Genomic DNA, 12,230 nt, shown 5'->3' with positions numbered 1-12,230 from the left:
CCCTGCCGGGTGTTTGGAGAATGTCTTGTGCGTTGTCTTTGTTGTAGAAAAAATCTTCGTCCAATCCGAGGTGAGTGATCGCTGTCCTGATATCCAGAAGCTCTTTTCTGCCATAAGATACGGTTGCAGAAACATTATGTACAAAAGAAGTTACAAATAACGCGAAAAAACCCCCACTTAATAGCACAATTGGTTGGGCGCCCATAAAACTGCTGCCATTTGTTCCGGCGCCATTTTACATGATCTCTGGGAAAGTGGAGTTTCACTTTTCCACACTGACCATAGAACAATGATGTGCACCTGTTTGGACAAGAATCGACACATTTTCATATAAAGTGGCCATAATTTACAGATAAAGAAGCACTCAAATTATAATGCATTTCCCCAAAACAGAAATCACCTGAAACTATACAGTGGAAATTCATAGGCCCTTTATTATTATAGATAAGTTCTACACAATTGCATTAGTTGGAGTAAATCAGAAATTACAGTACAGGTATGTGATAGTACGTATTCCAATAGAATTAGGATGCTAGAATGGACATGAACCTTCTTATGGTGGGACAAAGGTCAGCCATTTTGGTCAGGGAGATGGTCAACCATGGTTTGCCAGTGCTGTGATAGTGTAAAATAATGAATTTGAATAATGTATCTGCACTGTATGTTTGCTAGCCAGCTTCAGAGGAATGATTCAATGCATTTTTCAAATGAACTGCCAATATGACAACATTCCATTCAAACAATGCTGTCAATCCACAGCCTGTCTCAAATCAGTTGATACTACTTAAAAACAATATTGTTGCATTTACAACTTTTTTTTAATCATATAATAGCACTCACAGCTTTCCAAGAAAACAAAAATGGAGACATTTATGGTCTTTTTCCATATATATAATAGAGCAGTGCTCTCCAACCATGTTCCCGGAGCGCTACTGTCCAGTAGGTTTTTCGCTCCAACCCTAATCTAGCTCAACTGATTCTAATAATTAGCTGGCTGATAAACTGAATCCTTTTAGTTACAACTGGGGTTAGAGCAAAAACCTACAGGAGGGTAGCGCTCTCGGAATAGTTGGACAGCACTGTTTAAGAGGCTATTTATACACAGCATTCGCAATTCGTATTCGTATAAAAACTCTACTTATTATATTACAATATTTTAAAGTTCACAATTCTAATACACAATTTCTGAAATCACATGCCTTACTTTTATTTTCCTGCATAAGAAAAATCAGGATTATGCCTCTACTGCCATCAATTTCAATTAGGCTGGTTTGGATTTCTCCCTGACCAATATAGATGTGGTAAAGAGGTCAATGGAACGCAGACCGTGGGGGATAAAAAGGACGTCGGACTGGCGCACATTCAACAAATCTGATTGAACAAAGTGGATATTCATCAAATCCCTCATTATTGATGTATTGTAGCAGGCCCACAATGTGGTTACTAAAGGCAGATTTGGATATATTTGGATGTTTACGCTGCATAAAATTTAGAAGTAGTTCCTTTTCAGGTTTAGAAGGAGTAACTGCTAAATGCTAACTCCCGTTCGTATAAGCTGGTAGCACAGCTAGCATAAAGAAATCGGTGGTGGTAGTCAGTTATTTTTAACTGTAATCCAGTTGATTATTACAATAATTATTTATATTTGTTTTACCTCAACAGTGTGAAATACACAATAACAGCCTAAATGTAGGAACATTTTGCTGGGGGGCAATGAGAAGATTCGGGATCTTTCCCCCACGCATTTCCATTGTTTTGGTCGAGATCCATTGACCTTGTTACTGCTTCTATGGCTGCTATTTTCATCACATTCTGGAGCTTTGAGGGTTGTTTATGACATAGATCCTATTAAATTACTAGAGGGGCTATGAGTATTCCTATGAGTTGGGACACAGGAATAACATGTCTAAAACCTCCAGGAAACCACCCTCACCACCCCCTAGTCCACCCCCAATTGCTATGACAGAGAGGGGTCAATGTCAGTTCAGTTAGTGGGGAGGTACTAAAACATCTTGCCTGAGTACAAGGACATCTTTAAACCTGTAAAAGGTCCTGAGATAAGTTAGGGTGGAAGGGAGAAAGGGACAAGACTGTCACTAGGTATAAAAATTGCTTTTTTTTGTTACATTTGGGGCTAGTGGGGAGATAATAGCTGATTACGGAGAGTGCCTTTCTTTAGTCACTTTCGAGGGGTTGGGCCACCACTGCAACATGGTTAAGGGCTGAAAGAAAGGGAACACACTATGGGGTGTTGACTCGGTACATCTCAATAGTCTGAAGTGACTTAATCTCTGCTCATTCAAAAGAGCATGATAGGGGTAAACACCCAGAGAATTTCTTGGTTTTCAACTATCTAGTTCTTCACATTTCCCAGACAAAGTAGAAGTGACGAGGAGAGGAAGCCATTTCAGACGATTGAGATAAACCCTTAAGGTGTGTATTTAGTAGCTACGGCCAAACAGAGTGTAGTACTGGGCGGCCTCCTTGCCGCTGACACACATCTGGCCCGGCTGCAGGGGCTTGAGGGGCTTGAAGGGGATGCACAGGCTCTTTGCACCCATAGAGGGGGCACCGGGCTCCAGATCCTGGTCCCTGGAGGGGGACAGAGAGTTGACAGATCTATTGAGCTTCATTCTACATTTGCTAACACTTCACTAAGCGACAATAATGCATATTGATGTGATTATAAAGAATTGCAAGACTTGTCATACACATGTACGTATATATGCATCACGGTCATTGAGAGATACTTGAGTGATACATACTTGGCAGTGGTCTTCTTGATCCAGTCTTCACACTCAATTTCTCCACAGAAGGGGATCTGGACAATCTGTGGACATCCCCCAAAAAATAAATAAAAATAAACGGTCAGTGTGTTTGTATTAGTTAAGCCAGCCAGAAGTGAAGAAAACTGACAGGAGTGGGACTGCCCCACTTCCCCCCCAAATAGTATTTTTATTTTTTTAAAGTATTTTCTGGGAAGTGAGGCAGTCCCACTCCTGTCAGTTTTCTTTAGCTTTATTGAAGAGATAGTACAGTGTGATATACGGAGAAGGGTGAGTCAAAGGGCAGTGGACCGGATACGAACCCATGCAGACTCTGGCTTACATATGTGCCGGGGTGAGCGGCTGTAACTGCTTTACCACACGGGCCATGAAGACTTAATCTCTGATGAAGGTTCAAAATATAACAGTGTAACTCACCCTGCCCTGGTCTAGGTCTTTCTGGAACTGTTCCATAGAGTCTGCTACCACCATGTGCTTGTTCAAGTCGTCTGATGCCCTGCGACACAGAAAAATTTGAAATTAGTCCAGGGTTCGACAGGTCACATGTGTGTGGAGTACATCAGCCCCAGTGCAGTAGCTGAGAGAGATACACACACAAAGACACGTACAGAAAGAGCGCAAGACAGAGAGCAATGTCAGTTGTGGCCAAAAGTTGAGAATGACACAAATATTAATTTCCAAAGAGTTTGCTGCTTCAGTGTCTTTAGATATTTTTGTCAGGTGTTACTATGGAATACTGAAGTATAATTACAAGCATTTCATAAGTGTCAAAGGCTTTTGACAATTACATGAAGTTGATGCAAAGAGTCAATATTTGCAGTGTTGACCCTTCAAGACCTCTGCAATCTGCCCTGCTGTCAATTAACTTCTGGGCCAAATCCTGACTGATGGCAGCCCATTCTTGCATAATCAATGCTTGGAGTTTGTCAGAATTTGTGGGGTTTTGTTTGTCCACCAGCCTCTTGAGGATTGACCACAAGTTCTCAATGGGATTGAGGTCTGGGGAGGTTCCTGGCCATGGTCCTAAATATCGATGTTTTGTTCCCCGAGCCACTTAGTTATCACTTTTGCCTCATGCTGGAAAAGGCATTGTTCGTCACCAAACTGTTCCTGGATGGTTAGGAGAAGTTGCTCTCGGAGGATGTGTAGGTACCATTCTTTATTCATCGCTGTGTTCTTAGGCAAAATTGAGCCCACTCCCTTGGCTGAGAAGCAACCCCACACATGAACGGTCTCAGGATGCTTTACTGTTGGCATGACAGGACTGATGGTAGCGCTCACCTTGTCTTCTCCGGACAAGCTTTTTTCCGGATGCCCCAAACAATAGGAAAGGGGATTCAGAGAAAATGACTTTACCCCAGTCCTCAGCAGTCCAATCCTTTTGCAGAATGTTAGTCTGTCCCTGATGTTTTTCCTGGAGAGAAGTGGCTTCTTTGCTGCCCTTCTTGACACCAGGCCATCCACCAAAAGTCTTTGCCTCACTGTGCGTGCAGATGCACTCACACCTGCCTGCTGCCATTCCTGAGCAAGCTCTGTACTGGTGGTGCCCCGATCCCGCAGCTGAATCAACTTTAGGAGACGTCCTGGTGCTTGCTGGACTTTCTTGGGCGCCCTGAAGCCTTCTTCACAACAATTGAAACGCTCTCCTTGAAGTTCTTGATGATCTGATAAATGGTTGATTTAGGTGCAATATCCTTGCCTGTGAAGCCCTTTTTGTGCAAAGCAACGTTGACGGCACATGTTTCCTTGCAGGTAACCATGGTTGACAAAGGAAGAACAATGATTCCAAGCACCACCCTCCTTTTGAAGCTTCCAGTCTGTTATTCGAACTCAATCAGCATGACAGAGTGATCTCCAGCCTCGTCCACACTCACACCTCTGTTTACAAGAGAATCACTGACATGTCAGCTTGTCCTTTGCATGGCAAAGAGGGACTTTGCAATTCATCTGATCACACTTCATAACATTCTGGAGTATATGCAAATTGTTAAGTTCATGTTTTAAGTATCCCTATAATTCTGTTATTACGGGGCTATCACTCTGTCAAGAGTGCGCCTGCGCAGGAAGTTTAGTTGTTGATAGACCTAGCCTTGAGTGGAATGGCTACCTTGTCATACAGTATAGTAAACTTTGTTAAACTGGAACCTTGTCGTTGTGTCATTTCGAGTTAACACAAATTGCCATCGTACAAACTGAGGCAGCAGACTCTGTGAAAAATAATGTGTGTTATTCAAAACTTTTGGCCACGACTGTACAGTTGAAGTCGGAAGTTTACATACACTTTAGCCAAATACATTTAAACTCAGTTTTCACAATTCCTGACATTTAATCCTAGTAAAAATTCCCTGTCTTAGGTCAGTTAGGATCACCACTTTATTTTAAGAATGTGAAATGTCAGAATAATAGTAGAGAGAATGATTTATTTCAGCTTTTATTTCTTTCATCACATTCCCAGTGGGTCAGAAGTTTACATGCACTCAATTAGTTTTTGGTAGCATTGCCTTTAAATTGCTTAACTTGGGTCAACCGTTTTGGGTAGCCTTCCACGATAAGTTGGGTGAATTTTGGCCCATTCCTCCTGACAGAGCTGGTGTAACTGAGTCAGGTTTGTAGGCCTACTTGCTCGCACACGCTTTTTCAGTTCTGCCCACACGTTTTCTGTAGGATTGAGGTCAGGGCTTTGTGATAGCCACTCCAATACCTTGACTTTGTTGTCCTTAAGCCATTTTGCCACAACTTTGGAAGTATGCTTGGGGTCATTGTCCATTTGGAAGACCCATTTGCAACCAAGCTTTAACTTCCTGACTGATGTCTTGAGATGTTGCTTCAATATATCCACATAATTTTCCCTTCTCATGATGCCATCTATTTTGTGAAGTGCACCAGTCCCTCCTGCAGCAAAGCACCCCCACAACATGATGCTGCCACCCCAATTCTTCACGGTTGGGACGGTGTTCTTCGGCTTGCAAGCCTCAACCTTTTTCCTACAAACATAACGATGGTCATTATGGTCAAACAGTTTTATTCTAAACAGTTCTATTTCTCCAAAAAGTATGATCTTTGTCCCCATGTGCAGTTGCAAACCGTAGTCTGGCTTTTTTATGGCGGTATGTCGATATAGGACTCGTTTTACTGTGGATATAGATACTTTTGTACCCGTTTCCTCCAGCATCTTCACAAGGTGCTTTGCTGTTGTTCTGGGATTGATTTGCACTTCTCGCACCAAAGTACGTTCATCTCTAGGAGACAGAATGCGTCTCCTTCCTGAGCGGTATGACGGCTGCGTGGTCCCATGGTGTTTATACTTGCGTACTATTGTTTGTACAGATGAACGTGGTACCTTCAGGCATTTGGAAATTGCTCCCTAGGATGAACCAGACTTGTGGAGGTCTACAATATTTTTCCTGAGGCCTTGGCTGATTTCTTTTGATTTTCCCATGATGTCAAGCAAAGAGGCACTGAGTTTGAAGGTAGGCCTTGAAATAGATCCACATATAAACCTCCAATTCACTCAAATGATGTCAATTAGCCTATCAGAAGCTTCTAAAGCCATGACATCATTTTCTGGAATTTTCCAAGCTGTTTAAAGGCACAGTCAATTTACTGTATGTAATCTTCTGACCCACTGGAATTGTGATAGTGAATTATAAGTGAAATAATCTGTCTGTAAACAATTGTTGGAAAAATGACTTGTGTCATTCACAAAGTAGATGTCCTAACCGACTTGCCAAAACTATAGTTTGTTAACAAGAAATTTGTGGAGTGGTTGAAAAACGAGTTTTAATGACTCCAACCTAAGTGTATGTATACTTCCGACTTCAACTGTATGTGTGTGAAGCATGTGTATATGCTGCTAATTCTTATACAGTGTGTGTGTGACCTAGAGGTTGGCCTTGATATCCTCAAGTGTGTGTCTACACACTTGTATGAGTGCGTGAATGTACATGCATTCTACCTCTTGAAGAGGTTGGTCTGGATGTCCTCAAGTAGCTGTGTGAGCCTCTTCTCTGTGTCGGCCTCGGGCAGGGTGATCTTCTCCCCTGTGTCTCTCCTCACGGCCACACACTGACCCTGCTTCAGGTCCTTAGGACCCACTTCTAGACGAATGGGCACACCCTTAGAGGGATGGATGGAGAGAGGGAGGAGAAGAGAGAGAGAGGAAAGAGAACAAGAGTGAATGAGCAAGAGAAAAAGAGAGAGATGAAAATAGAGTGAGACACTTCTCTTTGATTAGACACCTAATATTGGATTGATGAGAAGTTCATCCCTGAAATCATCTAATTGTCAGTAGTACAAATGTATCCCCAGGATCCATGGAGATGGGACAGGAGACCCATGGACTACAGGTTCACGGTGGCAGTCATTTCAGCCAGTGCGGTCCATTGTGGAGGAAGCACTGACTACTGCTACTACTACTACTACTACTACTACTACTACTGCTACTGCTGCTACTGCTGCTACTGCTGCTACTGCTGCTACTGCTGCTACTACTACTACTACTACTACTACTACTACTACTACTACTACTACTACTACTACTACTACTACTACTACTACTACTACTACTAGCCATTCAGAAAATGCTTTAATGAGACGTACAGTGAATGATTTTTTTTTTTGTGTATGACCCCAGTGGGAATCGAACCCACGACCCTGGCGTTGCTAGAGCCACGCTCTTACAAAGTGACCCAAACATGGCCAGGAGTTGTGGTTTTACCTTGAGCTCCCAGTGGTTGAACTTCCAGCCAGGGGAGTAGTTTTCTCTGAGGTCTGCCTTGACTCGGATCTCTCCCCTCTGCAGCCGAGCCAGGTACTTGGAGCACTTGGCCAAGAGAACCTCTTTCTCAGCCTCGGGCAGAGAGGCTGTGATACCACATGGGATGATGATCACCTGGGTGAGAAGAAGAGCAGGAAAAGATGCAGAGTTATATCATTTTGAATTGGCACTGAATTTACTACGTCAACTTGACTCATGCTAATAAAGGTTGTTTTACAAATCTAAATGATTTACCTTTTGCCATCATTGTAAATAAGAATTTCCTGGTACAATAAAAAAAGCGTACCTGGAGACATGCGACTTTGGGGGGCAGCACCAGGCCCATGTTGTCACCGTGGACCATGGTGAGCACGCCGATGGTGCGGGTGGTGATGCCCCACGAGTTCTGATATGCCAGCTGCTTTTCACCTGGCTTCTTGGGGTCCTCGAACACAATCTCAAACATCCGCGAGAAGTTCTGTCCCAAGTGATGGGACGTGGCGCCCTGAGAGGAAGAGAAAGACGGTATAAAATCTTTCAAATATATATTTTTTCCTTTAGCCTACCTGGAGTGCCAGGTGGGTGGGGTTTGCACTTTGGGGACTTTTCTATATGTTAATTGCAACAGGTAAGAATCTAAAAATATATAAAGATCGTCTTGCTCACCCTAAATATTCTCCCTAGGCGTTTACTCCATAAAATTATAGGGAGCATATAGTGTGCGACAATCCTTATTTATTTTTACACAAGTGTACTATTCTGTTAATCAGCACTTCTACTCCCCCCCCCAAAAAAATTGGTGTGCCAATTCATGCTTCTTATTGGATTTTCATTGTCTGTTAGAATGTATAATTGAAATCCACCCTTAGGCCCAATTGTCTGTAGTTGAAATGTATCCCCAATATCCAATGAAAAGAAATGAGGCCCATGAACTACAGGTTCAATGTGGCAGCCATTTTCGCCAATGCGGTCCATGGAAGAGGAAAAATGGAATTTGACAAGACTGCAGACTTTGAAATACTTGAGAAATGCGCTTAATTCAATTCAGGTCTGATAGTCTTATGAAGGCTCCAGCTATTTTACATATTGCACACACCTACTCCCATTGAAACGTCATTGACTCGATCCAGAATTTATGCCCATCAGATGAGTTCTCGCGGAAGTCATTCATTGTCAATGGAGCAGTCCGCAACGCTACATTGGGGATGCCGCACTAGGCTGCGTTGCGCTCTGTGTACCACATGCTTTAAATACTTTCAACTGGTGCGTTGCTTTACCGTGTGGTGGTACAAACGAATGTTTGTACGTTAAAAAGCTTATCGCGTCAAATTCCATTTGTCACATGCGCCTGTGAAATGCTTACTTACAAGCCCTTAACCAACAATGCAGTTAAGAACGTTTTTTTTTTTTGTAAATTCAAAATTTGAGGTAAACAAATAAAAGAAAATAGAAAAAATTCAAATAATTAAAGAGCAACAATAAAATAAACAGTAACGAGTTTATATACAGGGGGTACCGGTACAGAGTCAATGTGCGGGGGCACCGGTTACTTGAGGTAGTATGTACATGTAGGTAGAGGTAAAATGACTACGCATGGATAATAAACAGAGTAGCAGCAGCGTAAAAATGGGGGGGGGGGGGGGGGGGGGGGGCAATGCAAGTAGTCCAGGTAGCCATTTGATTAGCTGTTCAGGAGTCTTATGGCTTGGGGGTAGAAGCTGTTTAGAAGCCGCTTGTCATCCCAGGCAGTGATGCACCCAGTCAGGATGCTTACGATGGTGCAGCTGTTGAACTTTTTGAGGATCTGAGGACCCAAATCTTTTCAGTCTCCGGAAGGGGAATAGGCGTTGTCGTGCCCTCTTCACGACTGTCTTGGTGTGTTTGGCCCATGCCAGTTAGTTGGTGATGTGGACATCAAGGAACTAGAACCTCTCAACCTACTCCACTACAGCCCTGTCAATGAGAATGGGGGTGTGCTTGGCGCTCCTTTTCCTGTAGTCCACGATCATCTCCTTTGTCTTGATCAGGTTGAGGGAGATGTTGTTATCCTGACACCACACTGCCAGGTCTCTGACCTCCTCCCTATAGGCTGTCTCATCATTGTCGGTGATCAGGCCTACCACTGTTGTGTCGTCTGCAAACTTAACCTGTTGGGGCTAGGGGGCAGTATTTACACGGCCGGATAAAAAACTTACCAGATTTAATCTGGTTACTAATCCTACCCAGTAACTAGAATATGCATATACTTATTATATATGGATAGAAAACACCCTAAAGTTTCTAAAACTGTTTGAATGGTGTCTGTGAGTATAACAGAACTCATTTGGCAGGCAAAAACCTGAGAAGATTCCTTTACAGGAAGTGGCCTGTCTGAGCATTTATTTGCTTTCTTTGACATCTCTTCCAAAAACTACGGATCTCTGCTGTTACGTGACACTTCCCACGTCTCCAATGGGCTCTCAGAGCCCGGGAAAAAACTGAATGACGTAATTCAAAGCCCTGGCTGAAACACACAAGCGCTTTTGCTAAGTGGTCTATCAGCAGACAAAGGCTTAGGCGCGTGCACTGCCCGGCCCCGCCTTTCTGTTTTTCCCTCTATTTACAGACAGGCAGATTCCCGGTCGGAATATTATCGCTTTTCTACGAGATAAATTGCATAAAAATTGATTTTAAACAGCGGTTGACATGCTTCGAAGTACGGTAATGGAATATTTAGACATTTTTTGTCACGTTATGCGCCATGCGCGCGACCGTGATTTAACATTCTGATAGTGTCTAGAACTCACGAACAAAACGTCGCTGATGGAACATAACAATGGATTATTTGGGACCAAGCCTACATTTGTTATTGAAGTAGAAGTCCTGGGAGTGCATTCTGACGAAGAACAGGGAAGGTAAGACCAGTGATGGCTGGGCTATGTACTTAGAATATTGCAAAATGTGCTTCATCCGAAAAGCTATTTTTAAAATCGTACATATCGAGTGCATAGAGGAGTTCTGTATCTATAATTCTTAAAATAATTATTATGCTTTTTGTGAACGTTTATCGTGAGTAATTTAGTAAATTGTTAGTAAATTCCCCGGAAGTTTGCGGGGGGTATGCTTTTTCTGAACGTCACATGCTAATGTAAAAAGCTGTTTTTTGATATAAATATGAACTTGATTGAACAGACATGCATGTATTGTATAACATAATGTCCTAGGTGTGTCACCTGATGAAGATCAAAGGTTAGTGCTGCATTTAGCTGTGATTTGGGTTTGTGACATTATATGCTAGCTTGAAAAATGGGTGTCTGATAATTTCTGGCTGGGTACTCTGCTGACATAATCTAATGTTTTGCTTTCGTTGTAAAGCCTTTTTGAAATCGGACAGTGTGGTTAGATTAACGAGAGTCTTGTCTTTAAATAGCTGTAAAATAGTCATATGTTTGAGAAATTGAAGTAATAGCATTTCAAAGGTTTTGAAAATCGCGCCACAGGATTCAACTGGCTGTTATGTAGGTGGGACGATTTGGTGCCACCTAGCCCAGAGAGGTTAATGATGGTGTTGGAGTCGTGCTTGGTCATGCAGTCATGGGTGAACAGGGAGTACAGGAGGGGACGGGGCATGCACCCCTGAGGGGCCCCCGTGTTGAGGATCAGCGTGGCGGATGTGTTGTTACCTAACCTTACTACATGGGGGCAGCCCGTCAGGAAGTCAAAGTTCCAGTTGCAGAGGGAGGTGTTTAGTCCCAGGGTCCTTAGCTAATGATGAGCTTTGAGGGTACTATGGTGTTGAACGCTGAGCTGTAGTCAATGAAAAGCATTCTCACATAGCTGTTCCTTTTGTCCAGGGCAGTGCGGAGTGCAATAGAGATTGCATTATCTGTGGATCTGTTGGGGCAGTATGCAAATTGGAGTGGGTCTAGGGTTTCTGGGACAATGGTGTTGATGTGAGCCATGACCACCAGCCTTTTAAAGCACTTCATGGCTACAGACATGAGTGCTACGGGTCGGTAGGCATTTAGGCAGGTCACCTTTGTGTTCTTGGGCACAGGGACTATGGTGGTCTGCTTAAAACATGGCATTACAGACTCGGACAGGGACAGGCTGAAAATGTCAGTGAAGACACTTGTCAGCTGGTCAGCGCATGCTTGGAGTACACATCCTGATAATCTGTCTGGCCCTGCAGCCTTGTGAATGTTGAACTGTTTAAAGGTCTTGCTCACATCGGCTACGGAGAGCGTGATCACACAGTCATTCGGAACAGCTGGTGCTCTTATGCATGCTTCACTGTTGCTTGCCTCGAAGTGCGCATAGAAGTTACTTAGCTCATCTGGTAGGCTCATGTCACTGGGCAGCTCGTGGCTGTGCTTCCCTTTGTAGTTTGTAATAGTTTGCTCGTCGGATGTGGCAGGGCTTGCATCGGAGCCAGCATAGTACGATTGAATCTTAGTCCTCTATTGACACTTTGCCTGTTTGATGGTTCGTCGGAGGGCATAGCGGGATTTCTTAAAATTCTTATTTCCTACCCTGCCTTTCTAAGGTCTTCGAAACCCAAGTTAAACAGATCACCGACCATTTCGAATCCTACTGTACCTTCTCCGCTATGCAATCTGGTTTCCGAGGTGGTCATGGGTGCACCTCAGCCACGCTCAAGGTCCTAAACGATATCATAACCACCATCGATAAGAGACAATACTGTGCAG

The 12,230-nt window shown here is 43.3% G+C and overlaps 1 protein-coding gene and 2 non-coding genes across 4 annotated transcripts in view; all 3 read right to left on the bottom strand.

Moving 5' to 3' along the window:
• Positions 1 to 412: 412 nt before the first annotated feature.
• Positions 413 to 12,230, bottom strand: part of LOC115202798 (bifunctional glutamate/proline--tRNA ligase) — a 61,679-nt gene continuing 49,861 nt past the window's right edge. For both annotated transcript variants that reach the window (XM_029766831.1, XM_029766830.1), the window contains exons 29-34: positions 7,850 to 8,047; positions 7,504 to 7,677; positions 6,742 to 6,902; positions 3,204 to 3,282; positions 2,766 to 2,830; positions 413 to 2,592 (exon numbers count right to left, since the gene is read on the bottom strand). In XM_029766831.1, coding sequence (XP_029622691.1) covers positions 2,442 to 2,592; positions 2,766 to 2,830; positions 3,204 to 3,282; positions 6,742 to 6,902; positions 7,504 to 7,677; positions 7,850 to 8,047 — 828 coding nt within the window. In that variant the 3' untranslated portion in view covers positions 413 to 2,441. The remainder of the gene's footprint in view (positions 2,593 to 2,765; positions 2,831 to 3,203; positions 3,283 to 6,741; positions 6,903 to 7,503; positions 7,678 to 7,849; positions 8,048 to 12,230) is intronic.
• LOC115204821 (small nucleolar RNA SNORA5) lies at positions 7,066 to 7,194 on the bottom strand. The gene has a single exon (XR_003880489.1). It is a non-coding gene; the product is annotated as a small nucleolar RNA SNORA5 (small nucleolar RNA).
• Positions 8,416 to 8,550, bottom strand: LOC115204820 (small nucleolar RNA SNORA5). Its single transcript, XR_003880488.1, has one exon. It is a non-coding gene; the product is annotated as a small nucleolar RNA SNORA5 (small nucleolar RNA).

The sequence above is a fragment of the Salmo trutta genome, chromosome 12, assembly GCF_901001165.1.
Source record: "Salmo trutta chromosome 12, fSalTru1.1, whole genome shotgun sequence".
Classification (NCBI taxonomy): Eukaryota; Metazoa; Chordata; class Actinopteri; order Salmoniformes; family Salmonidae; genus Salmo; species Salmo trutta.
The sequence above is the reverse complement of the archived record's forward strand: the minus strand, read 5'-3'. Positions and strand labels throughout refer to the sequence as shown.